Consider the following 26,522-nt stretch of genomic DNA (forward strand, 5'->3'; position numbering starts at 1 on the left):
GGCCCCGGGCATCCTGTGAAACACCATCTCCAGGGAGCAGCCCCAGGAGGCCGGGGGTCCGGGCCTGGGGAGGGTCTCCGCTCAGCGGGGAACTGAAAAATCATGTCAGCGCTGGGGCCCTTGTCCCCTGCCTGAAGTTCGGGCCGGCCGCAGCATCCTGCAGGGGACAAGGGAATACTGGGAGGCTGGGGACATGGAGTGCTGGGGTCCCGGGTGGGCTGGGGCCCCGGAGCAGAGGGGTGCCGGCTCAGAGGTCCTGCTGGCCGGGGGCCCGCCCCCACCGCAGGCAGGACGCCGCTGTGTCCCCCGATCTCCCCTCCTCCCCTCCACGGCTCGCCGTTCTTCTGGGCGCCTGATCACGGGGCTCTAACGCCTGGGGTTGAAGCCCGGGACCCTGGACGGGGCGGGGGTGTCTCCGCACAACCAAGGCTCCTTGGCAAGCTTGCCCTGCTGACTCCCTCGGGCCGGGATGGGCTCGCGGGTTCACCTCTGTGGGGCCAGATTTGGATTCGAGACTCTTTTAAGGCGAGGACGGTGGAGACCCCTCCAAAATCAATGTCCTTGCTGGTATGTGTGTTCCCAGAGCCCTGGACGGACAGGGCTTTCCTTTAAGAAGAAAGGCAGCCACGCAGTCCTCCCTCCGCCTCCTCTCGGGGAGCCGGTTCCGTGCGCCTTGTCCTGCCGGTTGTCTCTTTAAATCAGCTCCGCAGTGTGACGGGCGGGCGGGCAGCCGGCCGGCCGGGAAGAACCCCTCCCGCCCCGCCTGCCGCAGGGAGCCGGGCCACCGCGCCGCCGCCATCGGCGCCTCCCCCATCCCCATGGTTACGGCGCCTGCTTCCGACCGACCGACCGTCCCTCGGCCCCGGCTGTCGCCTGTCGCCCGCCCGCCGCCGCCGCCGAGGGAGCAGGCGCCGCGGCCGCGGGCCTTCCTCCCGCGGAGTTCGGGGGAGCCGCCCGCGGAGACTCGCCTTGAAGGTCTGCGCCTCGGCTCCGACTCCTTCTCCCCGAGCGCAGCCCCGCCGCCGCCGCGTCGCCGGCCGCAGCCTTGCAATCTGTTGATAACTCGCCCTGCGGGCTGCCGCCGGGGGAGGGAAGACTGCCCCCCGGACCCCAGGACGCGCCCCATCCCGCCGCCCACCCGAAGCCCAGGACCGTGGCCGCTCCAGCCGTTTTCGCCCAAATAGGTGAGAAGTTGGGCTGCGTTTCCCCGGGGTCGCCGGGGGTCTGCGCGGCAGGTGGGCCCCGGGCAGGGAGGCGGCGGGTCGTGGGGAGGCAAGGTCGGAGCCCCGGCCGCAGCGTCCACGCCCCCAGCTGTTTCCTGGGCTCCAGTGCCAACCAGGGAGGCGATTCCTGCTTTTCCAAATGCAGATTCTGAATAACTTTGGGTCACGCTGAAGGTGTGAGGCCACCAATGAAAGCAGTCTCGGGGGCAGACTCCGGCCGTACGGGTCTGGCCACATCCAGGCAGCAGGAGCTTCCTCCTGCCCGGGGTCTGGCTGTTTGCTGGGAGATTCATTCAAGGTTTATTTGAGTCTCTCGACTTAAGCTGACAGACAGACATGCCACGCGAGTCTTCTGCAGCCTGAGATGGGGCTGAGTGTCTTGTGCTGGGATGAGGAGCGGGGGTGAGATTGTTAGCTACGGAGAGGGATGCTTGTCCTGGGGGCAGTGACCCAGGCCCTGAGGCCCCAGGTCGTCACCAGAACCTCTGCCTACCCCAGACATGCCCTGAGCCAGACTCTGCAACAGGCTGGCTGGGTTGAAAGCAGTGGGGGGGAGGGGGGGCAAACTTCGGGAGGTGCTGCTGCCAGCTGCGCTGGGGTGGGGGCTGCCCTCAAGTGGGGGTGAGGGGGTGGGGGAGTGAGATGCAGGTGGCAGGGAGGACCCCCCCAACCCTGACCGTGCCGTCTTCCCAGATGGGGGCGGCCTCTCCACTCTCACCCGCCCCATCGCCGGCTCCCGGGCCTCGACCCCGTGGCGACTGTTGGGGACTTTGACCTTCTGGGTGGCCATGGAGGCTGGTGGGGAGAAAGGTGCGACGTAAGCAGCTGGGCCGGCGCCGTCTCCATCCCCGCTGACACTTCGGCAACTTCGCTGTGCTCATGGTGAGTACACGCCCTGGGGTCGGGGCAGGGGGTGGCTGCCGCCCCCGCTACAGGGTCCCAGGCAGGAAAAGCAAAAGCTAGTCACCGGGGGTCAGACTCGGTGGGGGGCACGTGCTCATCCTGCAGCGAGGAGCCGGTGCCGGTGGGGGGCCCCGGCCGGGAGGGGCAGACTGCAGGCCGCCGCTCCGTTGCTCCTCTGCTGGCGGCTCGGTGTGGATCATACTAATTAGTTGCAGGCGAGCTGCAAGGTTGAATCACTGAATCCACGGAGGAGACATGGCCCTGCCCCCACCCAGGCTCGACCTGTGATCTGTGAGGACCTCCCCCGGGCCCGGGCTGGGGTCCCCCCGCCCCTGTAGCCCCAGGCCCCACGTGTGGCCCTCGCATTGCAGCCCTGCCAGCCCCCTTGCCGTCAGAAAGTTGGCTGAGCGGCAGGACGTAGGTGGGCTCCAGCAGAAAGGGGGTGCAGCTGCTGTGGGCAGGGAATGGGGCCATGTGGGGCTCGGCCTGAAGGACTCTGGAGAGGCTGATGCCAAGTAAAATATCGCGTTGTGTGTGGCGGGGGAGGGACAGCAGCTGGGCACGTGCAGAGAATGCCAATGGCCACGGGACAGTGTGGCTGCGGTGGCCACGGCCTGGGCGCCGACAGTGGGTTGGGACTGTGAGCCTGACTCTTCACAAGGGAGGGGACGCGTGAGTCACTTGGTCATTTTCTTCCTGTTCAACCTGAAATGTCCAAACAAGGACAAGGAGGAGCTTTGGCCGAATGTCAGCACTGCCTGGCAGAGCTACCACGAGGCTCAGAGGCTGCGAGCTGCAGCACCTGCCCTCCAGGGTCGGAGGGTGTGTGTCCCAGGCCCAGCCTGGCAGCACCCCCAGCTCTGCGCCCGTTACCCGTTGCCCCACAGGCACCCCCCAACACGGCCAGGGCCTCAGAGTTGGCTGTGCCTGAAGCTTTGCACCCTCAAATTTAGCTCCTCATTTGCAGAATGGATCCTGCCACTGGGTGAACAGAGCTGTCCGGGGTCGGGGGGAGGGGGGGACTGACCCTCAGGGCCCACCCCATGTAGTCCAGGCGTCCCAGTGCCAAGGGGTTGCTCAAGTCCATCCTGTTCCAAGCTGGCCTCTCTAGTACTGTGAGGACAGCTGAGTCGCCCTTGCCGGGAGAGTTTGGGATCTCGGCCGGGAGTTGGGTTTTTATTCCACAAATAACATTCACCCTGGAGAGAGTTCCTGAAAGGAATAGAGGTCGCCCAGCCTAACCTGTGGGGCTGCGGTTCTGCTGGGAGCACTTCCTGCACGTCTGTGAGCCTGCGGTGTAGACACCTGGGCAGGTTCACCCCGCAGCCCCTGGGACGATGGGGAGGAAAGCCAGTGAGGACATCACCGGCCCTGCCCCCGAGGCTGCCACAAGCGGGGCACCTGCTTGGCCCTGGCATCGGTGACACCTGTGGGCGGCCAACCAGCCTCCCTGCTCTGAGTTGAGGACTCCGTGGTCTCCCGGAGGCTGAGACTGGAGCTAAAATTGCCCTGAGCTCCAAGCACCTTCCAGCCGGCTCGCTGGGGTCCGCACCTCCTTCTGAACCTTCTACCTGGTGCCCCAGGCCATAGGATGGGGAATACCCAGCCCTGCCCCTGGTGGGCCGGGGGCTGCAGGTAAAGTCGGGGCCACCCCCGCCGCGGCCCTGCCAGCGGCTCTGTCACAGCAGGTGAACAGGAGCTGGGCCACCCTGGGCTTCTGCGGGTGCTGTGGGGGCTCCAACACAAGCAGCTCCCAAACGCATGAGGCTTTGTGACCCTCGCCCGAGGCTCAGGTGGCAGCGCCCTCCAAGGGAACGAAGAGGCGGGCTGGCTCTGGAATGGGAGTGAAAGTGTCCTTTCTGTGTATGGAGCCTGGCAGCACAGCCTCTGCTCTCTGGCCACCCTGTCACGGGATTAGCTGGGTGACAGCACTGGCCTGTGCGGTGCGGCCTCCTCACCCAGCATCCCCGCAGCCCGCATAGCCTCAAGCGGCGCTGGGAGGGCGAGGTCACCGGTCCCCTGCTCACTGACGCTGCGGCTCCCGCACCACAAAGACCCTCCAGGCGACTTCACTCCACGTGGCCCAGGCCCAGGAGGCAGCCGGAGCAGCAGAGCCCCCACTCGCTGAGTCCGGGGATGACGTCGTGTGTCAGGATGACCTTGGCCACGTCCTGCAGGGTGAGAGGCCCGGCCTGCCCCAAAGGCTGATGCTCAGGACAGCCCTGGTCCACACAGAAGGACCCACATCCGAACAAGCAAGGATGGACTCAAACCCCTGGGAGACCAGGGCTGGACGCAGGGTGGAGACCGGCGGCCTGGTGCCAAGGGTCAGTGGGGAGGCGGGGGCCCGGCCGGTGGGACCAGGGCCAGGGCTGGGAGGGGCTCCCGCAGCAACCTGCCCGCCACCTGCCCATGACACCCCCTGTTGCTTCTGAGGTTCAGTGATTTCCTCCAGTTCGCTGCTTTTTATTCAGGCCAGCATTTAAATGCCTAAAAACTTATAAAACCTGCCTTCATTTCACAGCAGAGAGGTTGTCGCCCACCTAACGCTTTCCCCTTAGTGTTGACGGTTTTAGGCAAGTAACCCCCCGTCTGGAAGGAAACTCCGTGCTGTCTCTCCCTGTCCTTTCTCCGAAGTTCTTCATAATCCGACAGCCCACACAGCCTCAAAAGAAGACGGCAACAAACCACGTGAATGTCCAATTAGGGTAATTTGTGCTCCGAATAAACAAATTACTTATCTTTGCATCCGCCTCTCCCCCGGGACGTCCTCACACAAGGTTGGCGGATCCATCGGAAGGAATCAACATGAAAAAGCAGACAGGGACCGCAGGCTCACCGAGATCCGTCTCAGTCGAGCCCAGGAGAAGGGCCAGGCCTGCCCCCTCCAGCCGCCCACAGGCCGGGCCTGGCCGCCTCGCCACGCGGGGGGACGCCGCGCCCGGGCGCACCTCGGCCCGGACCGGAGGAGCTGCTTTGCCGGGTCTGATCGGACCATCGACGGCCGGCCTGACCGCTTCTCTCCTTTCTTCTTATCTCTCTTAACATCCTGATCTGTTTGCAGAACATCCCAGAAAGGATAGGTCCGACTAAAACAGAGAAAGGGGACATGCCCGCAGACCAGCGGGGACGGCGGCCGCTCCCTGGGACAGCGCCTTGTGGCGCGAGGCCTCGCGGCTCCAGGGGAGACCAGGCTGGCTTTCCCCGGAGAAGGAGACCCGCCTTTGCCGCGGCTCCTACAGCATCTCTGCCCACCGCCTGCAGGCACAGAAGGAGCTGAACCTGGGCTCTGGCCCCACAGGGGGCGGCTGGCCTGGAGCCTCGTCCCCTGGACGGCTGGTGGTGGCCTTTGCCTCCCCTTCCCCGGGTGGCCTCTCTGACCGCTCACCTGCCTTTCTGCCCCGCGGCCCATGCTCCATCCACCGCCACTGGTTCCCAAGGCTCTGCCAGCCCCCAAGCCTCCGAGGGCCGGTCCAGAGGCGCCCGTCCGACACCGTCTGACCACACGTGGGCTGTAGCGGGGTGTTGCCTGTGGAACACTTGCCAAGCAAATTCTTCCAAGAGGAACTTGAACATGTGTGAACTTTAAAATATAAAATATATCTCCCTTTTGTGTTACCTACTTTGAATTTTAAATGTCACCTCTAAAAATGTAGACGGCAATGTTGATAACTCGTTTGGAGAAAGAAAAAAATGACAGACCAAGTGGGATCGAATCTCTGTTCTCCTAAAACAGATATTGTGGGTGCATCTGCTCGGGGTTCAGAGACACCCCCCCCCCGTGAAGCCTCGGAGCAGGGCTCTGGATGAGAAGGAAGGGGCCCCTAAGGTGGGCAACCTCCGGGCCGTTCGGACGCCGGCCGGGCGTCATCCTTGGACGCGTCTCCAAGAAGTTCTCCTGCTACTGGAAAACCGTTCTGATTCTTTCTCGGCTTGACATCAAGGTTTGCGAACAAAAACTGGCCCATGGCTGCGTCTGGAGGTGAGCTTGCCGCCGAGTTTCCCGGCCACTGCTCCTGCTTCCCGGTCCCAGGCCAGATGAGCGGGTGGCCCTGGGACCCAGCACTTCTGGCTTTACCCGGCCCCTCCCCAGAGAAGAGTCCCAGGTCTGACCTCAGTCCCGCCATCCACCAAGGCAACCGCTCCAGAATTCAAGGTACGAGAGTGCCCAGGGCAGGCAGGACGCCAGCGGGAGCCAGGCACCCCCGGGGCAACAAGGGCTGTGGTTTCGGGCCCCGCCCCCTCCGTGTTCCTATAAAGCAGCCCTTCTCCCCCAGGAGACCGTGCTCGCTTGGCACAGAGGCCCATCCTCACCCAGGCGGAGGCTCCTGGTTGCAGGATGAGCGCCGTGGACTCCGCTGCTGTGGTGTCAGACCAGCGGGCCAGGCCGGGCCTGCCGAGATCTGACCACAGACCCTCCCCGAGCCCGGCCTTCCGGGCCAGCTGGAGCGGGCGGGAGCTCCAGGTCTCCCTTGGGGCCGCTGCAGCCTCTGTGTCCCGGTCACCTTGAGGCTGGTGTCTCTGGGCCGTCTCTCCTCCTGAGCTCGTGGTTTTGTGGAACTTGGGCTGTGTGCACCGCGTGCGTCCTTCTAAAACCCTGTGGGTCCAGCTGGGAGCCGTGTGTTCTGTGCCACCCACAGCTGCCTGAAGATGCCCTGGCCCGTGGACGGTCAGAGCTGATGCAGGAGGGCAGCCGTGGTGTTCGGCCTGTCGTGTCCCAAGTGGCGTGCGCCCCTCCCTGGCCATCTGCTTATGCGGGGACAGGGCGTGACTTCTGGCTTCACTTGTCAACCGGGCCTCTGGGCAGCAGACACGGAGGGACCCTCTCGGCATCAAGTCACTCAGAGCCTTTTCCCAGGTGACTGGATCCTATCCACTGTGGTCACAACTGCGGAGACCGCCTCACCAAAGTCCCTGCGCCGGGGCAAAGTCGGGGAGCAGAGCCCTGGCCGGGCCCTGGGTGGCTCCCCTGAGCACCTGCCCTGACCCACTGACGGGGAGTGTCCATCACAAGAGAAGCGGCTTGGGCCCAGACACGCTGGCTTCCTGCCTCCCGCCGCCAATGGGCCAAGGCCCTCTGGGCTCGCCTCTCTGCTCCTGGCCTGACTCTGTCCTGGAGGAGCCACCAGCCACCTCCTGCTGCCCTCACTGCCCAGGAAGTGCCCATGGCACGTCGGGTCTGCCCTTGGCCTGGGCAGGTGCGTCAGCCGTGGACACCGCTGTGGTCTGGGGGAAGAGGGCCAGCATGGCGGCAGCCCCCCAGCCCTGACCCCAGCCCTGTCACAGCTGGGGCAGCCCAGGGCGTCTCACAGCGGATGCCGGTCAGCCGTCTGCAGGCCCAGCCTCCAGCCTGCCCTCCCAGAGCCCAGCATGCCCCTGGGGCCAGGGGAGCAGAGCAGGGGATCCAGAGCAAGGTCACCCTGATCTGGGCAGTGGAGGCAGAGCGCCCACCCCGGGGGGGCGGGGTCCGTCCCCTGGAGCGGCCGTAGCAAAGCCCACAGAGCAGGCAGTTTCCTCCTCACGCGCCTGGAGGCTGCACGTCAGGGTCCAGGTGCCCGCAGGTTGGTTTCAGCCGCGGCCCTGCCCCTGGTGTGTAGACGGCCCCTCCCCCGGCACTCGGTGGCCTCCCTCTGGGCGAGGGCTGCTGTCCCCCTCTCACGGGGACGCCAGTCCTTCTGGGTCAGGGACATCCGTCTATCTTCTCTAACCTGAGCTGTGACCTTAAATGCCCATCCCCCATGACTGTGCGGCAGCTCGGCCCCTAGCAGGGTCCTCGCCATATGAAACGTGCAGAAGGGGCTGATGCGGCAGAGGGTCAGGGGTCAGAGGTGGATGCCACCGGGTCCTGCCTCCCAGCCTCCAGCGCCTGCACAGCAGAGGAGGATCTGGCCCCTCGGAGTCTTCCTCCAGCCCTGGGCGCACCTGGGAGGGTGCCTGGAGGGATGTGTCTGGAGGGGGTACCTGGACGGGTATACCTGGAAGGGGCACCTGGTGGGGGGTGTGCCTGGCGTGGGCGCCTGGCTGGGTACACCAACTCTCCTGTAGGCACATGTCCCTGCTACGTGTCCCGTCCTTGCCCTGAGAAGGCAGCTCCGAGGCAGCGCCCTCCTGGCCTGCGTTTGGGTGGCCTGGCCGCTGAAGCCGAGCACCCAACACAGTGGGGCTCACCTCCCTTGCAGACAAAGGAAAAGGCCGACCTCCCTCAGCTCCGGCCGTGCAGCAAGGGGCATCCTGCCCTCGGTTTTACATCCTCGCAGGGGAAATCTGTGTCCTTTGAGCTCTGACCTTCGCCCCGTCGCCTGGGCTGGGGGACACAGTGCAGGGGGAGCCCCGGGGTTCTCAGTGGCTGCTCTTTCTTCACTGACCTGAGTCAACTCCGGGCGGACTTGCTGAAACTTGACAGAAAGCCCTCCTGGCAGACACTCAGGGCTGCATTTCGGTGGGTGTGAGGCTTAGAGGGGGGTTGCAGTACGTCTGAGCTGCTGCCTCCTGGGGGCAGGTTTATGCCATCAGACACATGCATTGGATAGAAACGGGTGCCCGGAGCCCTGTCACCTCCGGGAGGCTGGGGCCAGGGCTGGGCTCTGCAGAAATGCTGCCCTCTGAGAGCTGGTAGTCAGAGCACCACAAAGATGCCCTCGGCTGGGGGGCCCGATGGGTGGCCCACGAGGCCCCTGCGGGGAGCGCTCCCAGGGGCCTTGCCCCCCCAGGCACGCTGCCTACTTCTGCTGAAACCTCCACTCACTCAGGAAACGCCTCCAGCGACGCGCAGGGCAGAAGCGGGACCTGGGAGGACCCTGGCAGCGCTGCCACCCAGGTCGCGTCCCGGCTTCTTGGGTCGCATGGTCTGCTCTCTGTCCTTTCCAGGATTTGAGGACCGTCCTCTCCCTGCCCCAGCCCCCCGGGGAGTTCCTGCACCCCGTGGTGTACGCCTGCACGGCCGTCATGCTGCTATGTGTGCTGGCCTCTGCTGTCACCTACATCGTCCACCAGAGGTAAGGCCCGCTGCCCCTTCGCCGTCAGCTGCAAGCCCCCCAGTGCCACCTCCGCCCTCACGTAGCAAGGAGGCCCTGGAAGGCACTTCACAGGTGGCCAGCCAGCTGGAGCCTGCCTGGTGCCCCAGGGGGCCTGGCAGCGGCTGCGGATGACCCAGTGCTGGGGGACAGCCGTGCCTTCCATCCCGGGTGCCCCTGTTCTGATGAAGTCAGGTGACACGCGTTCTTCCTCCAACGGCACCATGTCAGCTCAGGCACCCTGCCGGCCACATCGGTGGGAAGTTAGGGCAGCTGGCAGAGCCCTTCAGGCAGCTTTGCCCTCGGCCTTTCATCCCGAGGGGAGTCTGGCTGGTTTCCTCCTGGGCTGCGGTCCTGGCCGCCTCTGCACCAAGTGACGGCCTCACATGAAGACGCCCCGGGACATGCGGGGAGGGTCCTGGCCGCCACCTGCGTCAAGTCCATAATCAAAGTCACGGGTAGCCCCTCGGCTGTGGCCGTGCCGGCTTCGCCCAGAAAGGCCGGTTCCTGACCCGACACCTCTGTTCCCGCAGCGCCATCCGGATCAGCCAGAAAGGCCGGCACGCGCTCCTGAACTTCTGCTTCCACGCGGCACTGACCTTCTCCGTGTTCGCCGGCGGCATCAACCGCACCAAGTACCCCATCCTGTGCCAGGCGGTGAGTGCTGTCGGGCTGCGTGTCACTCCAAAGTCCAGTGTTCACCAGCTTTCCCACCAGAGGGGATGCGGTGATGATTAGCTTGGCTTCGAAGTAGTGCTCGGGCGTTTGTCCTGGTGCCTCTCGTGTCAGGGACATTTAGGCATCTGGTGTGTCTGGAGCAGCTCTTCCCTGTGTGAATCTGACTGCTTTGCTCGGGTATGATCGTGTCACGTCATTTATTTTCCAACTGGACAAGCTTTCTCCAAGGCCCACGGTGGGGTGTTGACTAGATGCTCATGTCCAGCCGGCGGGCTCGGGCAGAGCAGGATGTGGCGCCCTTCCTGCAGGGACCAGTGGGGCGGGACACCAGGGAGGTTGCTGATCCAGGAGGGCAAGCTCTGTTGCTGGCGGGTCCCCAGGAATTCCCAGCCTCGGAAGACCCCCAGGGACACGGCAGCACTCGCTCTGGGGTGGAGGGGGGCTTTGACCCTCTGGAGCGTGGAGAGAAGTCACAGAAGGACCTCCAGCTCCACAGCCCTGCCCGACCTTCCATGAAGGGCAGAGCAGGAGCTACCCTGGTCCTGATGGCACTCAGAAGAGGCCCTTCTGTCAACTGTGAGTCGAGGACAGGTGCCTTTGCAGCTGGACACCAAGTGGACACTGGGTCGGGGCGGCCCACAGCCCGCAGGGCATCCTGCTCCTCTGCTGGGACACCATCTGCCTGGACCACGTGGAGGGAGCATCTCACTGTCCACTAGGATGTCATAGGCTCCCTTACAGCCTTGGTTGAGTGAGTTCAACAAGAGTTTGTTCTAGCTACGGGGCTGCTGAGCCTAATTATCTGACACCTACTGACCTCAGTGGCCGTCTGTCCACACAAAATGACGTGTCCGCCGGCACAGATGGCAGCGGCTGGCAACTCATCTGGGTACCAGTGGGCAAGAGGCTGTTGCTGCAGGGGTGCCTCGGGGAAGAATTGGGCTGTGAGTCCTGGCCTCACACCCTCCCACCTGCAGGCAAGGGGCAGGCCGTGAGACAGGACCCAGGGGCCGGCAGCCCAGCCTTCCCAGTCCTCCACACAGCAAAGACGTCGCTTTTCTGCGAATCCATGTCAGGGCCAGCTGTCCCATCTTGGGAAGCCGATTCTGCCACCTGTTCCTGGGCCCCAGCAGAAAAGTCACCAGCACATCCCTGAAAAGCATGCTGAGAGGCAGACACGCTTCTGTAAGCCTCTTGATAGTGTGGAAACACCCACCGGAAGAGCCCTGAGAAATCCAATTTACCGTCCACCCGCGACCACCTGCGGAGGCCCGGAGCCGTCTGGAAGCAGTGAAATGGACTGTGATCTTCATGTCCACACTTTGCCTCCAGCGATCCACCTGCTGAGACCCTGCGGTGAAGCCAGCACCAGGCTCCTCCGAGCCTCAGCCAATCACGGCCCTGTGGCCTGGGAGCCCCCCATTGCACACACAGCTGGGCTCTGTCCCCAAGTCTGCCAGCCCAGACGGGGGCTCCAGGAGGCCAGGTGTCCTCGTGGTGACCAAGGCCCGACTGGTCCAGCCAGTTGGACCCCCGAAGTGTGGGGTGGGAAAGGGCAGGCCTGGGGTCTAGAGGGGCAGGGTCTGCAGAAGCCCCCTCGGTGTGAGACACACCCCGTCCGCCCGCAGTGATAGCCTCAGGCCCCAGCAGAGGAGCAGCCCCAGCTCCGAGTCAGCACCAGCCTGGCCAGAGACTGCGTTTCTGGAAGGAAGCGGGGGCGTCCCTCACCCACCTGCAGACATGGGGGGCGGCAGCCATAGCGCCCCTTGGGAGGGGCCCACTGGGCGCAGGCTGAACGCCACCCACGGAGAGTGGCGGGAGCCAAGAGCAGGTGCAGACCGCTGCTGGGGCGGGGTGGCCCCAGGCATGGGGACCTCAGGAGCCCTCAGGGGCCTTCTCCCAGTGCCTGCCCACTTGCAGACACAAAGAGGGGTCCGTTCCTACCTCCAAGGGTGAGCCAGGCCCGCCCACCACTCGTTGGAGGAGGGGGAGCCCAGGAGGCAGCCCAGAGCCAGGGTGGCGCCCGGGCATTTGGTCAGACGTCTTCCGGGGCGTGTCTGTGAAGGTGCTTCTGCCTGAGATGAGCATCTGAACCGTGGGCTCAGGAAAGCAGGACACTTCCCAACGCGGGCCTGGACAGAGCAGGATCTGAGTAAGAGACAGCCCTGGACGCCAGACCCTGCCCTTGCCCTCAGGCTCTGACGGAAACCACCACGGCCACACTGCCCGCTGCAGATGTGGGGCCTCTCAGCCTCCGTGATTACATGAGCCAATTCGTTAGAGTAAGTGTGGTTCTGCCCCGGTCAGCAGCCAGGCCTGTGGCCACTGCGACACCAGAACAAGCCACAGCTCAGCACCGCCCAGGGCTGGACGCAGCCAGGCTCCTGCAGCCAGCTCTCCCCATCCAAGCATCATTCAGCATCACAGGGAAATGATACACGAGCGAGGTCCAGAGCCCCCGATGGCTGGAGAGAACAGCGGTTGTTATGGCAATGGAGCGGTGACCGTGAGCCGTTGAAGGGCTGCGTGACATCATGAACACAGTGGCCACCCTGGGCCCAGCACGAGCCCCGTGCGTCAGCTCCGGCCTTGCATCCAGAAGCGTGGGCTGCAGCCAGGATGGCGGGGGAGGCTGCTGGGAGCCACGGTGATGACCCTGTGACCTCTCCACGTGTCCAGCCCAGAGCTGGCGACAGACCAATCCACAAACCTGCACAGTCTGGGCGACGCTCAGAGCAGAGGCCCGGGGGAGGGTGACTGCACCCGCCTCCCCTCCGGCCGTGGGTCAGCTCCTGGGCCCCAGGATAGGGCTCCCCCCGAGGGCTCACCTCTGACGGTTTCTCTTTATGAATGGTGGCAGCCCCTCTGCCGTCCCCTGAAAAGGAGGTCAGACAGTCCCTCAGTGGAGGGCTGGGCCTTCACGGTCCCCTTTCCTCCTTTTTCTGGCACAGGGACTCCCGGCCCCTCCCTTTCCAGCGTCTGCTCCTCTGGGCCAGGCTGGGGTGAGGCCGTGAGCTCGAGGCCACCAGCACACACGGCCTGTCACATGGCCCAGGCCAGGCCACACATAAGGCTGGACCGTCCGCCTGCAGGGGGCCGTCGGAACCTGTAAACACAGCCCGAGGATGCTCCCTCCCACTCATGAAACTCGCCAGTTTTTCCGGCGCTTTCTCCCAAGTAAAAGCTGCACTCTGGGTTCGATGCATCACTAGACCGGCTGGATGGTGCCTTCATTCAGAGAATCGCTGTATTCCTCAAATGTTCCAGTCCTTTCCAGTTACAGCCGTGTTTCACTTGTCATTGCGAGTGTCGGTCGGGTCGTTGCCTGGAGACGCCAGGGTGGAGAAGGCAGAAGAGCTGAGGCAGGGCCGCTGGCCATGGGCGGGCCCCTCACCTCCGGGCCCCACAGCACTTTACCTCGTCCCAGGGCCCCACACGGCGCCCTGAGCGACCCCGAGGGGCCGAGCCGCCCGCCCCGACCACAAGGCCCGGGTGCTCCACTCGGCCCGCGCCCCGTGCTGTGGGCCGCCCTCCCTGCCCTGCAGGAGAGCGGAGCGACCGGTCCTCGCAGCCCATGGTGGCCCTGGAGCTCAGAGGCCCCTGTGAGGCGTGGGGACTGCCCTCCTGCCAGACTCACTGTCGCTTCTGAGCTGCCTTCTGAGGATGCAAAGGAGGAGGGGCCGGGACCCGGGGGAGGGAGCGGGGGAGGGAGCGGGGGAGGGCTGGGACCTGGGGGCGGGGCGTGGTGGTCGGCTGACTGGCTCTCCCCCCAGGTGGGCATCCTGCTGCACTATGCCACACTGTCCACCATGCTGTGGATCGGAGTGACCGCCCGGAGCATCTACAAGCAGGTGACCAAGAAGGCCCCACTGTGCCCGGGGGCAGACCAGCCGCCGGAGCCCAAGCAGCCCCTGCTCAGGTACTGAGCGCCTGCCCGGCCGCCTCCACCCCCGGCCCTGGCCCTCCCCGGGGTCTCGGCAACCTGGCCGCAAGGAAACGTGAGGGGTGGCCTGGGACAGGGTGGGGCGCCGGGGCTGGGGGGAAGCCCGGGAACAGGGCGCAGGTGTGGGGAAGGGCAGCCCGCGGCTCCCAGGGGCTGAGCGACGGGTCTGCATTGATCTGTATGCTGGGTGCACCCTCCGGGGCTGCCGGGTGGCGGCTGGGAGACCCCTCCCTGCCCCGCGTGGGTGTGCGTGGAGCCGGCTCCGCGGGGGTTTTTCGTGGTCTCAGTGAGCTGAGAGGGGAACTTGTTCTCTAGGCGACCACAAGGCCTGGGCACGGATTTGCAAGGGGCCCTGTCCCAGCCAGTCAGCCTCTTCCTTCCCGGGCCAGGAGGGTTCCAGGAGGACCGGGTGGGAGCCCCAGACTCCAGGCTCTGAGCCAGGGACCCTAGGGGAGCCTGTGGGCGATCTCAGCTTCTTTAAATAAGGACACGCCTGCCCCTGTCACCAAGCAGCCGAACTCACACAGTTTTGCTGGGCTCTGCCGTTCACTTTTCTGAGCCAAGACTGAATCCAAATCAGCCATTGGCAAGAGCCAGGCTCAGAGGGGCCTGGTGGCCCTGAACCTGGGCACCGCCTGCCCAGAGCCGCCCGAACTGCCCCCTGAGCTCGGCGAGCAAGAGCCTTGACCACTTGCCGCTGTCGGCTCGTGCAGGCCCCCATCTTGGCCAGAGGCTGCCCTGGCCTGGGGCCGGGGGTGGGGGGGCGGGGGGCTGGACGTCTGGGAGACCTTTGTCTGGGGTCCCTGAGACGGCCTCACGCAGTTGTCCCCGTGAAGTTGTGGCCTGTGGGTGGGCCGCGCACACCAGCCCCTCAAACAGGCTCCGGCCTCAGATCTGAAGGGTGGCCGGTCCGGCCTCAGCGAGCCCGCAGCCTGGAAGACGTGAGCTCAGGCAGACGCACAGCTCGCTGGTTGTTCAAGCGAGTAGCGTGACCCCGGCAGAAGCGGCTGACACTGGCGTGCAGATGAGCGACCAGGGGGTGGCGCTCGGCCGTGGCTGGGGCGGGGGGTGGGGGTATCCCATCCTCTCCCCGCTCCTGCCGGGGAGGCCCCAGGCCCCCCGGGTTCAAAAACCACCCTCAGAATGGTCTGGAACTGACTGGCGCGTTGCCTGCTGTGTGGGGGGATGCGGTGGAGCCGAGTCATGCTGGGCTTTTCTCCGATGGCCTCCGTGTGCACGGAACCTGGCCGGGCCCCAGCCGCCCCGTCACAGCTTCGGGAAACCGGCGGCTCCTCCCGGTGCTGCCTGGAGACCACTGCCACTCCTCCCTCGGGGTCCCCTTCCTTTGGTACAAGAAGCCTTGACACCGGGCGACTTCCACCAAGGGCCGTGGCCCAGGAGCTCCCTGGGCGCTGGCACGCCCGTCACACCCCCTCTCGGCAGGTGCGAATGTGGGACATCGGCTTCGGGCTCTGTCTCGGGCCTGCCCCCCGCTGCTCTCCCACCCCGGCTGGTGGCGAACACGATGGGCCTGAGACGTCCCTGGGGGACCAGAGGCTGACTGCGGGGGCCCCAAAGCCTGGGAGACTCGGTCAGGGGATTTCAAAGCCAGGTTTCCTCACCGTAAACTGGGAAAGAAAGAATTCTTAAATGTGCTGAAACACGAGTTCCCGTGCAACTCAGCAGATTAAGAATCCAACTAGTATCCATCGGGACACAGGTTTGATCCCTGGCCTCGCTCAGTGGGTTAAGGATCCGGTGTTGCCGTGAGCTGTGGTGTAGGTCACAGACGTGGCTCAGATCCAGCATTGCTGTGGCTCTGGTGTAGGCCAGTGGCTACAGCTCTGATTAGACCCCTAGCCTGGGAACCCCCATATGCTGCAGGAGCGACCCTAGAAAAGGCAAAAAGACCCCCCCCAAAATAAATAAATAAATAATTAAAAATTTTTTTAAAAAAAGACAAGGAAAAAAAATAGCAAAGCTGAAGTGGGAGACCTCAATGCAGGAGTCAGAAACCCGAGGACGCGTGGTCATTGTCTGGCAAACAATTACTGGCCACACCCTAGAGGGCAGCATGCGTGGAACTGGGGACAGACGGGAGATGTGCGTCCCTGGGGGGGTGGAGGTGGGGGTGGCTTGCTGTCTCCTAGGGACATTTCATCCTGGGGACTTGTGCCTCTTTCCAGTGGACACGGCCTCGTGTCCTCCCAGAAGCAGATGCCACGATGGGGTGAAAGGCACCAGATGTGGGCCACGAAGCTGCCAGCCCAGGTCCCCAGTGGCAGAGGCCGGCTCCAGCCTGTGCACCTCGACCCCTCCAGGAGGGCCGGTGGGCCTGGGCCAGCGTGGACAACGGCTGTGTTTGCTGATGGAGCCCGTGCTGAGCCGTAATAAGTGGGCAGGGATCCTGGCAGGCGTCCGACCGCACCCCAGGCCACGCACAGCTGAACCTGACCAGCTCTGCCGGGGGCTCTGCAGGAGGCTCTGGTCTCTCCATCTCAGAACGAGGCTGTGAGAGCCTCTTCCCACCTTAGAATCCAGACTCCTGGGCTTTCCTGTCCTTTAAATGCTGAGACCCTTTGCACCTGCCAGGCGCTGGCTGTCCTTTGCTTCATCCCAGCGCCCACGTGCCCTGGGCAGGGCCTCGCCCTGTAATTCCACTTCCGCTCACAATTCTGTCATTTCCACCCGGGATGGCACATTTCTGAGTAGTGTATGCCAAGTTAGGTTTCTGTTTTCTCTCTCTCCTTTTTTTTTTTTTTTTTTTTTGTCTTTTTGCCTTTTTTAGGGCCGCTCCTATGGCACATGGAGGTTCCCAGGCTAGGGGTCTAATCAGAGCTGCAGCCACGGGCCTATGCCAGAGCCACAGCTCATGGCAACGCTGGATCCTTAACCCACTGAGCAAGGCCAGGGATCGAACCCGCAACCTCATGGTTCCTGGTCGGATTCGTTAACCACTGAGCCACGACGGGAACGCCTAGGTTTCTGCTCTTGATGTGACAAATTACTGCCAAATTAAAACAACACAGAGATCAGAAGTCCAAAGTCGGCCTCCCTGCTGTGGGCAGGGCTGGCCCTTCTGGGGGCACCAGCACGGGATCCTTTTCTGCGCTTTTTCCACCTTCCAGAGGAAGGCTTGTGGCCCTGCCAGCTCTGGGGTTACGACCTCACTGGCAAGGCTGTGGGGCTGGAGTGGCTGTGACCCGGTGAGGAGGGCTCCTGGCCACTGGCCAGCCTGGCTGCTGCAGGAGGGTCGGTGTCCAGCATGTCCACAGGGCTGAGCGCCCAGCCCTGAGCCGAGGTGCCGGCGACAGCCTCCAGTGCCCTCTGCTGACCGAGCCGGCCCTGCACCCAGGCCCTGAACTTGGCCGCTGGCCACAGCAGGTGTGGACTTGGAGCTATAACTGCTCAGGAAAAGGCCGGATGAAGCTCCCCGCCGAGGGGGAGGTGCCCACTGGCTGGAGGGGGCCTGGCCAGAGGTGACAGGGAGGCCTTGCAGGACTGGGGGGCGCGGCCTGGCCCAGGCTGCTGCTTCAAGGGCCTCCGGGAGGCAGTGGGCCAGGTGGGCCAGGACTGTCCACTGGCCTGGAGACCCGTCCAGCCCTGGGAAGCACTGGGGAAGGAAGAGGTGTCGGGGTGACTACGGTGGGGTCTCCAGGCAGGTTGTCCCCTGGGACTGTGACCCTTCTCCATCTTCCCTGACACCAGAGGAGAGACCACCCAGGGGCCGCTGCTGCGAGGTTTTGCGGGGGCTCCCCTGGGCCCTGGGGCCGGGCGGGGGGCTGCAGGCTTGAGCAAGGGGCCCTTCCACGCCTATCACATGGCTCAGGGATGCCCTCTGATGCCACGCGCTAAAGGGGCCTCCTAACTGTACCGGGATTTCTGTCCGTGGAGCCCTGTTAGCGGCGGGAGCAGGGCCGCGGCATCACAGGGCGGGGAGACCAGCAGGCCGGTCCCCCAGGCACGTGCTCCCCTGGGGAGGCTTCCTCAACTGCGTGACGCAGGCGGGGACGGTCCCTGTGGTTTTATCTGGCTTGGCCCGCGCCACGCTGCACTGGCTGAGCTGGAATCACCACGGCTGTGCGAGGCCTGCAGACACTGCTCGGTTCCCTCCAGCAGCACCACGTCCGTGGGACCAGCCCCGTGCATTTGGCCCGTGGGTGGCCCCTCACTCGGGCCTTAGGCCACACTGGCCTGGCTCCTTGGCCAGCTTCCTTCCCTTTTCCTTCTGCTCTGGCCTGGCCACGTGGGTCGCGCACTCACATCTGCAGCCCCGGCAAAGGCCCTGGGGGCTCAGGGCCTGCCCCCCTGTGGAGAGTGGCCACGGAAACAGATGAACCTGCTGCACTGGCAGCTGTGTGAAGGGGGCTGGCGGCGGGGGGCAAGACCCCCCCTTCACGGAGAACATGCAGGTGACAGGTGTGCATGGAGCAAAACAGAAGGTGGGGGCGAGTCTGGAGCCGCAGCAGGAGGGCCCTGGGGTCTGGGCAGAGGAGGAGAAGGGAGGCCCCAGGCAGGAGGCGGCAGGCAGGCATCCGAGGGCTGAGCCTGGAGGGGCTGCAGGCAGGGGACGGGAGGCGCCCGGTCACCCATCACCGGTTTTCATTGGACTGAAAGTGCTGCCCCAGCGGGCTTGGGTTTGCTGTTTCCCGTCTCCCCGACTCTTGCCTTCTCTGAGGAGCCCGGCCTCGCCCCTGGAGGGGGCCTGGTGGCGAGACCCCTCACTGGCCCAGGCGGCGGAGCCGGGCATCCTGTCAGCGGTCAGCATCCCTTCCAGGACCGCAGTGTCCTGAGCTGTGGCTTCACAGTACATCCTGCAGTTGAACAATGTGGCCCTCTGCCTTTTTCCAAGACGGCTTTAGCTGCTCTGGGCCCTCTACATTTTCTCGTAAATTTTAGAATAAACCTTTCGGCTTATAAAAAAGAACCTGCAGAGTTCCCATTGTGGCTCAGCGGGTGAGGCCCCGACGGAGTCTCCTTGAGGATGTGGGCTCCGTTCTGGGTCTCACTCAGTGGGCCAGGGACCCAGCATTGCCTGTGGCTGTGGCGAAGGCTGGCAGCTGCAGCTCCCATTCAGCCCCTGGCCCAGGAACTCCATATGCCACAGGTGCGGCTGTAAAAAGGAAAAAAAAGAATTTGCTGGGCCTCTGCTCTGGTGTCGTCATAAACAGCATTTTTATTTTCCAATGGTTTCCTGCTCATGTACAAACTGTAAGTGATTTTTGTGGAATAACCTTGCAACCTTCTACATTCACTTGGTCGTCCAAGCTGTCTCACTGTAGATTCCACAGCATCTTCAGGTAACCAGCAAACACAATCGTCCTCTCTTCGTTTCCACTGGTGCGTTGACGTCTTTCATGGGGCCAGGATGTCCAGGACAGTGCTTGGTGGGACGGGATGGGGCCGGGGGAGCCCGTCTGACTCCTGATATTGGGGACGTTCAACATCTCCTCAAGCATGACACTGGCTACTGGTTTTCATGGCTGCTTCCCAGCAGGTTGAGAAGACTCTGTGCCCGGTTTGCTGAGATTGTTTTGATGATGCCACATATGGAATTTTCTCAAATGCTTTTGCTACATCAATCAAACCGTCACATGATGTCCCCTTGTGTTTCTGCAAAGAACTGCATTGATCAGCGTTTAGGAAGAACAAGCTAACTTTGTTTTTGTTTGTTTGTTTGTTTTTTATGAGGTTTAAAATTGAAAGTTTTTTATTATGCAATGAATTTATTACATGTGTAGTTGTACAATGATCATCACAATCCAATTTTATAGGATTTCCAGCCCTCAACCCCAGCGCATCTCCCCACCCCCCGAACGGTCTCCTTTGGAAACCAGAAGTTTTTCAATGTCTGTGAGTCAGTTTCTGTTCTGAAAAGAAGTTCAGTCTGTCCTTTTTTCAGATTCCAAGTGTCAGTGAAAGCATTTGATGTTGGTGTCTCATTGTATGGCGGTCTTCACTTAGCATGATAATTTCTAGGTCCATCCATGTTGCTAAAAATGCCGGTATTTTCATTCCTTTTGATGGCCGAGTAATATTCCATTGTGTATGTGGACCACCTCTTCTGGATCCACTCCTCTGTCGATGGACATTTAGGTGGTTTCCATGTCTCGGCTACTGCAGATAGTGCTGCAATGAACATCGGAGTCCATGTGTCTTTGAGAACAAGCTCACTTTGCGTTTCTGTGATATTTCTTACTTGTCCCAGACGTTTTCTCCTCTTCACTAGGTCCTACATTTCATCAGCTGACGTGATGGCAGAGATGTTTGTGTCTGTGTGCATGAGGGCCATTGTTTGCTAGTAACTTTTCTAAGCGTCTCTGTCTGGATTTAGTGCTGGCCTCTTAGGCTGCGTCAGGTGGTGGCCCCTTCTCCTTCATTTTCTGCAAGAGCTGATGGCAGATTTGGTCCTTCCCTCTGTGGACATGTGACACTCAAGGGCCTGGTGTTTTCTCTGGGGGATGTTTGTGGTTATTAGAGTCAGTCTTTTTACTAGAAAGAGGGTATATTCAGATTTTCTAACACTTCTTGTTTCTGTCTTGGTAATTTGTTTTTTTCTCAAGTAATTTCCTCATTTCATCCAAGTTGCTGAATAGTTAGCCTACTATTGTCTAGAATATGCCCTTATCTTTCAGTGTCCATGGGGGGGCAACACTGACCCCTCTTTCTTGACGCAGTTTGTATTCTCTTTACCTCTGATCAATCTGGCTGGGAGGGCATAGTCTTGCTGGGGTTTTTTTGTTTTTTTTTTTCAGGAAATCAATTTTGGCATGATAATTTTCACTATTTTCTGTTTTCTTTTTTTGTTTCTTTCTGCTCTGATTTCTGTCCTCCCTTTCCTCCTGGTTACTTTGTGTTTTCTTCCTTGTCAACATGGACTCTTTGGTCCCTGAACTTTAAACCTTTCTTTTTCCCTCATAAAAGTATTCATAGCTATGAATGTACCTCTAAGCCCTGCTTTAGCTGCATCCCAGAAATAATTATGCCGTACTTTCTTTCTCATCCTTGTTAAAATACTTTCTAAATTCCCTTGTGATTTCTTCTTTGATTCATGAATTTTTTAGAAGTATGTCATTTCATTTTCCAAATATTTGTGGTTTTCTTAGTTATTGCTATTAAATTCTAAGTTAATCTCATCATGATCAGAGAATATACTCTGTAATTTCAATCATTTTAAACTTATTGAGACTCTTTTATGGAGCATCACATTGTCTGTGATGTTGGATATATCATGCACATTTGAAAAGAATGAATGCTGTGCAATTATTGGGTATGATGTTCTAAAAAGAGCAATTAAGAAAACGTGATTACTATTATTATTCAAATCTTTTTCTTTACTGATTTTTTTTTAACCTACTTGTTCTAGCAATTGCTAATAGAGGGGAATTCAAATTACCAACTATGATTTTGGAATTGTTTTTTCTCCTTTTAACTTTGCCCACTTTTGCCTGACATATTTTGAGTCCTCCCTATGGTGCCCACTGTGAACTAACATTATTATACAATGTCCCTCTTTCTTCTCTTAAAATTTACTGTCCAGTATTGATGCTGCCATTCTGGCTTTCTTGGGCTTAGTTAGTGTGGATAGCTTTTCCATCCATTCACTTTCAACTTCTCTGTGCCTTTTTATTTTAAATGTTTCCTTCTGTTGCAGACAGTACATAGCTGGGTCTTGCTTTCTTGCTATTGTTAATTAATTCTAATGATCTCTGCCTTTGAATTGGAGTGCCCAGTGGGATGAGCACATCTGCCTGAAGGGGGCCTGGGCAGCTGACCACAGTGTCCATTGCAGTTCTGTCCCCTGTGGAAGCACGCAGCCCCCTCCTACTATGACCACTTCCACTCAGGGGCTTCATATTGTTCTTGTTCTTTCTGCCGCATGAGCCAGAGCATAAGATGCCCCCAGACTCGTGTGCTGGGCCTGGCCAGGTCACCTCTGCATGGACGTGGCAGCTATGGGAGAGGACCTGGGGAACAGAGGGGGAAGGGGAGATGGGATGTTGGGGTTGGGGGGGGTGTGGGGGAACATGGGGGTATGGAGGTGGGGGTGTGGGAGGTGTGGGGATGTTCAGATGGGGGTGGGGACATGGGGGATGTGGGGAGGCCGAGTCAGGCTGGGCCGGTGCCACCCGGACAGCTGCTTGGCCAGGGAAGGCGAGGGGGTGGCTGCCCAGGACACAGGTGGTTCCGAGGCAGTGAGAAGCCCCTCCCACAGGTTCTACCTCGTCAGTGGAGGGGCTCCGTTCATCATCTGTGGTGTCACAGCTGCCACGAACATCAGGAACTACGGGATGGAGAACGAGGCCTCTGCATAGTGAGTACCAGTGCCGGGCGGGTGGAGGGTAGGCTGGGCTGCCACCCTGCGTGGACCCGGCCGTGCATGGGAGCCAAGACACACCTCTGGACCACCCCCACCCCATGGGCACCCGGCCCCTCTGAGCCCCTCCCTCTCAGCACCCCACACCTAGCTCTGTCACCTTCAGTGTCGCCCACATGCCCAAAGCTCCCCTGGCCTCCAAAGCAGGCCTCCCCAGAGGGTGGGGCGTGCCTCTGCTCAGTGGCCCTGCCCGCCCGCTGCTGCCTGACCCTGACCTCAGTGGGGTGGAGAGGGCCTGGGGGAGGGGGGCAGCACTGGGCTCTCCCCACAGCATCCCTCCTGCACTTCACAGGGTAGCCTCCGGGGAGCGGGGGGCAGCCCAGCACCTGCGCTCACATGCACGTAGTGCCAGGCCCAGGTTGCAGCATAGCCCCCAGCAGCCCCTATGACGCTGGAGCCCCTGGCACTCCTCCCTCAGTCACCCCGGGAGGACAAAGCCCTGTTCTTTCTGGGCCCCACCCCTTCCTGGGCTCAGCCCTGAGGATGCTGCTGAAGGTGAGAGGAGAGGCAGCCGCCTGAGAAAACACTAGCAGAAAAGCAAGACCGAAAGAGGTTCGAAACCCAGGCCACACCCCCGTGCCCCCAGGCTGCTGTCCCCGCCAGCTCTGCGACCACAGGGTGGGCGGGCCAGGTCCCGAGTTTGTGTGGTTCCTCATCACACAATGGCACTCCCAATAGAAAATGTCCTTGTCCCCAGAAGCTCAGGGACACAGTGACCCCTGGTCTGACCAGGTCCTCTGCCCTCTGTGAGCCCTCGCTGACGCGCTGTCCCCTCACAGCTGCTGGATGGCCTGGGAGCCCAGCCTGGGCGCCTTCTATGGGCCGGCGGCCTTCATCGCCCTGGTCACCTGCGTGTACTTCCTTGGCACCTACATCCAGCTGCGGCGCCACCCGGAGCGCAGGTACGAGCTTAGGGAGCGGACGGAGGAGCAGCAGCGGCTGGCGGGGCCGGAGGACGGCCAGGGCCCTGGGGCCCCGCCAGGGACCCCCGCCCGCGATGCCCTGGCTGCCTCGCTGCTGCAGAACGAGCACTCGTTCAAGGCCCAGCTGCGGGCCGCCGCCTTCACGCTGTTCCTGTTTGTGGCCACGTGGACCTTCGGGGCGCTGGCCGTGTCTCAGGGCCACTTCCTGGACATGATCTTCAGCTGCCTGTACGGCGCCTTCTGCGTGACTCTGGGGCTCTTCATACTCATCCACCACTGCGCCAAGCGGGATGACGTGTGGCATTGCTGGTGGTCCTGCTGTCCCTCCCGTGGGGACCCCCATGCCACGAAGCTCGGCGCCTGCCCTGCGCTTGATGCCAACGGGGATGCGCTGGGCCATACGGCCTGCCTGCAGGACTCGCCATGTCCTGGCAAGGCGCTGGGCTTCGGCCACCCACCAGCCAGCCACTGCAAGATGACCAACCTGCAGGCCAGCCAAAGCCATGTCAGCTGCCTGTCGCCGGCCACGCCCTGCTGCGCCAAGATGCACTGTGAGCAGCTGATGGAGGACGCGGCCCACGTCCACGTGCACGAGGAGGATGCCTTTGGGCATGACCCGCACCTGCACAGGTGCCTCCAGGGCAGGACTAAGCCTCCGTACTTCAGCCGACCCCGGGCGGCTGCGGCTGAGCAGGAGTGCGCCTTCCACATCCCGTCCAGCCTGGACGGCAGCCCCCGCAGCTCGCGTACGGACAGCCCCCCCAGCTCGCTCGAGGGTCCTGCAGGGCCACACCCACTGGCCTGCTGTGCCCAGGGCGACCCCTTCCCCCTGGTTAGCCAGCCCGAGGCTGCCGACGCCAGCCCCGTGCTCTACAGCTGCCCCCCGCGGCCAGGCAGGGAGGCGGCCCACGGCCCCGGCCACTTCCAGATGCTCCGGAGGACACAGTCCCTGCCCTTCGGAGGCCCCGGCCAGAACGGGTTGGTCAAGGGCGACCTGCGGGACGCCACACCCTACGGCTCTGACAGCACGGGCAATATCCGCACGGGGCCCTGGAGGAACGAGACCACAGTGTAGCAGGCAGGGCTCTGCCACCTTCGCCCACGTGGCCTGGGCGCACTTCAGAGCAGAGCCCGGCCCTCTGCCACACGACCAAGCCTGGTGGTGCCCCCCACTGACCCTTTGGTTGGCACGACCCCAGCAGGAAGACGCTTTGGGCCACGTCTGCCTCCACGAACCCCGAGCCAGACAAGGTGTCCCCGTGCAGAGTCCCTGCTTTCTGTCCCACGGTGCCCAGCCCCCAGGCAGCCCAGGGACAGATGGGGCAGGGGTTCTAGCAGGACCTACCCCTGGCGCCCAGTGTGCCTCCCTGCCACCCCACCTGCTGGTGACCAGCCCAGTCACCGCAGGAGGCACCACCCACATTCCTAGAGTTTCGCGTTTGTGCTGTCAGGTCTGGTTCCTGGGGGTGGGCAGCCTGCCAGTCAGTCCAGAGCACGCTGGGCAGTGGCTCTAGGCCCCTCCATGGCCGCAGGAGCTCGCGTCGGCACCTCCGCCCAGTGACGTCCCCACCTCGGCCCGTCCTGAGTGCAGGCCCAGCGCCCCCAGGCCTGAGAGCACCATGGACGCTAAGGTCACAAGGACGGAGGGGCCGCCGGTGACCCGAGGTTTTCCAGGGAGCCAGTGGGCCTCCGAGGGGCCCGTGCCTTTGGAAACACCCAAATGTCCTTTAATGTAGACTCGACTTCCGTCCAGTGCCACCAGGGCTGGCTCCCACCTCCTACCGTGGCCGTTCGGGACAATAAAGTTCCTGCCCCAGAAAGAGAGGGTCTATGAGCAGTTCCATGAACATCTGGGCACAAAGCTGGGCCTCAGAGAACCGTGATCCTTCTGTGACCGCAAGGGGCACATCCCACAGGAGGGCGTCACGGGTCCCCACGGAGACAGAAGCCCCGACGCCCAGGGGGGTGCGGGTGTGAGCCCTGCGGCCGTTCCTGCCTCCTCCCCGCCCCCAGGTCTGGACACATGTGCAGACAGATGCTACACACACACACACGCACACGTGACATGTGCCCACACGCACACAGTACCCCAACACACACACAAGCTCACACGTGTGCAGCGTGCACAGCATACCTCACTCGCGCTGCCCTGCACGCCTGTGCTGCACACGCCCGCACACTCAGGAGGCTGCTTCCCTGGCGTCCGGGCGTCGGGCTTTCTATGCCCCGCGCAGCCTCATCGTCAGCACTTGTCAGCATCTGCTTGGGGCGGGGGTGGGGGGTCCAGCGGGAGCAGATCCTTCCTCACAGCCTCAGGGGGTGGCGTCGGGTGAGGCAGGTGTGACACGTGTCTGAGTGATGCTGTAACAGAATGCGGGGTCTGGTCCCCACCCCGGGCCCGGGGGTCCTCACAGGCCGGCCAGGCGGTGGCTCCTGTCTGTGCCACGGTCCAGCCCGTTCACCTGCTTCCATAGCTGTCACGCCTGGAGTCAGGCGGAGCTGTGCACACGCTGTAGACGCAAAACCGTCCGCAAAATACAGTGTTTTCCTGTCGCGCTTGTGAGGTTGGTGAGTAGCATCGCGTGCGTTTCTCCGGCGAGGGGCAGGCCCACCTTGGTGCCGGGGCCGGGGGAGGCCAGGAGCCCGCGGGGCTGCCTTTCCCGGCCCCTCCCGAGGCATCCTTCCTGCCCCGCGCTCCCTGCAGAGCAGAGAGAGCAGCTCATCATTCAGACCAAAGAGGCTCCACGTTCAGTGTTAAACATCACGTGTTCCAATATTGGTTCAGCCTCCTGGGTCCGCTTGGGGACAGTGTTGTGACACGTTCCACTTGCAGGTAATGTTTTCCGGGTGTAAACAGCCACAGCACAACTACATCTGGCCCCCCCCCCACGGAAGCTGCTCCTGGAGGGATGCGGGCGGGGAGGTCCGAGCCACCGTCTCTGGTCTAATGTTGGCAGTCACCCCTTCCTGTGCGCCTGTGTGTGCACACGCGTGGGGGTGTGGTGTGAGGACGTGCACGAGCTTGCTGGCTCTGAGTTACCAAGGTGCTCGTAAGTGTGCACTGTGTGTCCAAGTCAGTGTGTGCACATGTGTGAGTGTGTGCGTGACACACAAGTCTGTCGCTTGTGGGTGTGCATGGTGAAGACACAAGGAGAGGAGTGTGTTTCCACATGAGCTGCATGGTGGGTGTGCGCACGAGGGATTATGCACACGTGTGTGTGGCGTGTGCGTGAGAGTATGTGTACAAGGGCGAGTGTGCGAACACAACGGTGAGTGTGTGCAGATGTGCACCCATGAATGTGGGTGTGTGCAGGGATTGTGTGGCTGTGGGGTGAGTGTGTTGTGAGGGTGTCAGACGTGCACACGTGATGCAATAGGAGTCCCTGGGTGTGCGTGTGTGAGCATGCCGGTCACAGGGAGCGTGCCGGGCCTTGCTGGGTGCTCCTGCCTCTCAGGGTGGAG

General features: G+C 62.1%; 1 protein-coding gene across 1 annotated transcript; it reads left to right on the plus strand.

Annotated features, from left to right (window-relative positions):
- Positions 695 to 25,610, plus strand: ADGRA1 (adhesion G protein-coupled receptor A1). Its single transcript, XM_021073912.1, has 7 exons — positions 695 to 1,184; positions 1,917 to 2,105; positions 8,994 to 9,121; positions 9,673 to 9,796; positions 13,591 to 13,736; positions 21,976 to 22,074; positions 22,917 to 25,610. Exons 2-7 carry the CDS (start codon positions 2,103 to 2,105, stop codon positions 24,133 to 24,135), a joined length of 1,719 nt encoding a protein of 572 aa, XP_020929571.1. The 5' UTR covers positions 695 to 1,184; positions 1,917 to 2,102; the 3' UTR covers positions 24,136 to 25,610.

The sequence above is a fragment of the Sus scrofa genome, chromosome 14 (assembly GCF_000003025.6).
Source record: "Sus scrofa isolate TJ Tabasco breed Duroc chromosome 14, Sscrofa11.1, whole genome shotgun sequence".
NCBI classification, from domain to species: domain Eukaryota; kingdom Metazoa; phylum Chordata; class Mammalia; order Artiodactyla; family Suidae; genus Sus; species Sus scrofa.

Coding starts and splice junctions, on each gene's coding strand:
- ADGRA1 (XM_021073912.1), top strand. Junction 13,737..21,975: donor CCCAAGCAGCCCCTGCTCAG/GTACTGAGCGCC, acceptor CCCCTCCCACAG/GTTCTACCTCGTCAGTGGAG. Junction 22,075..22,916: donor GAGAACGAGGCCTCTGCATA/GTGAGTACCAGT, acceptor GTCCCCTCACAG/CTGCTGGATGGCCTGGGAGC.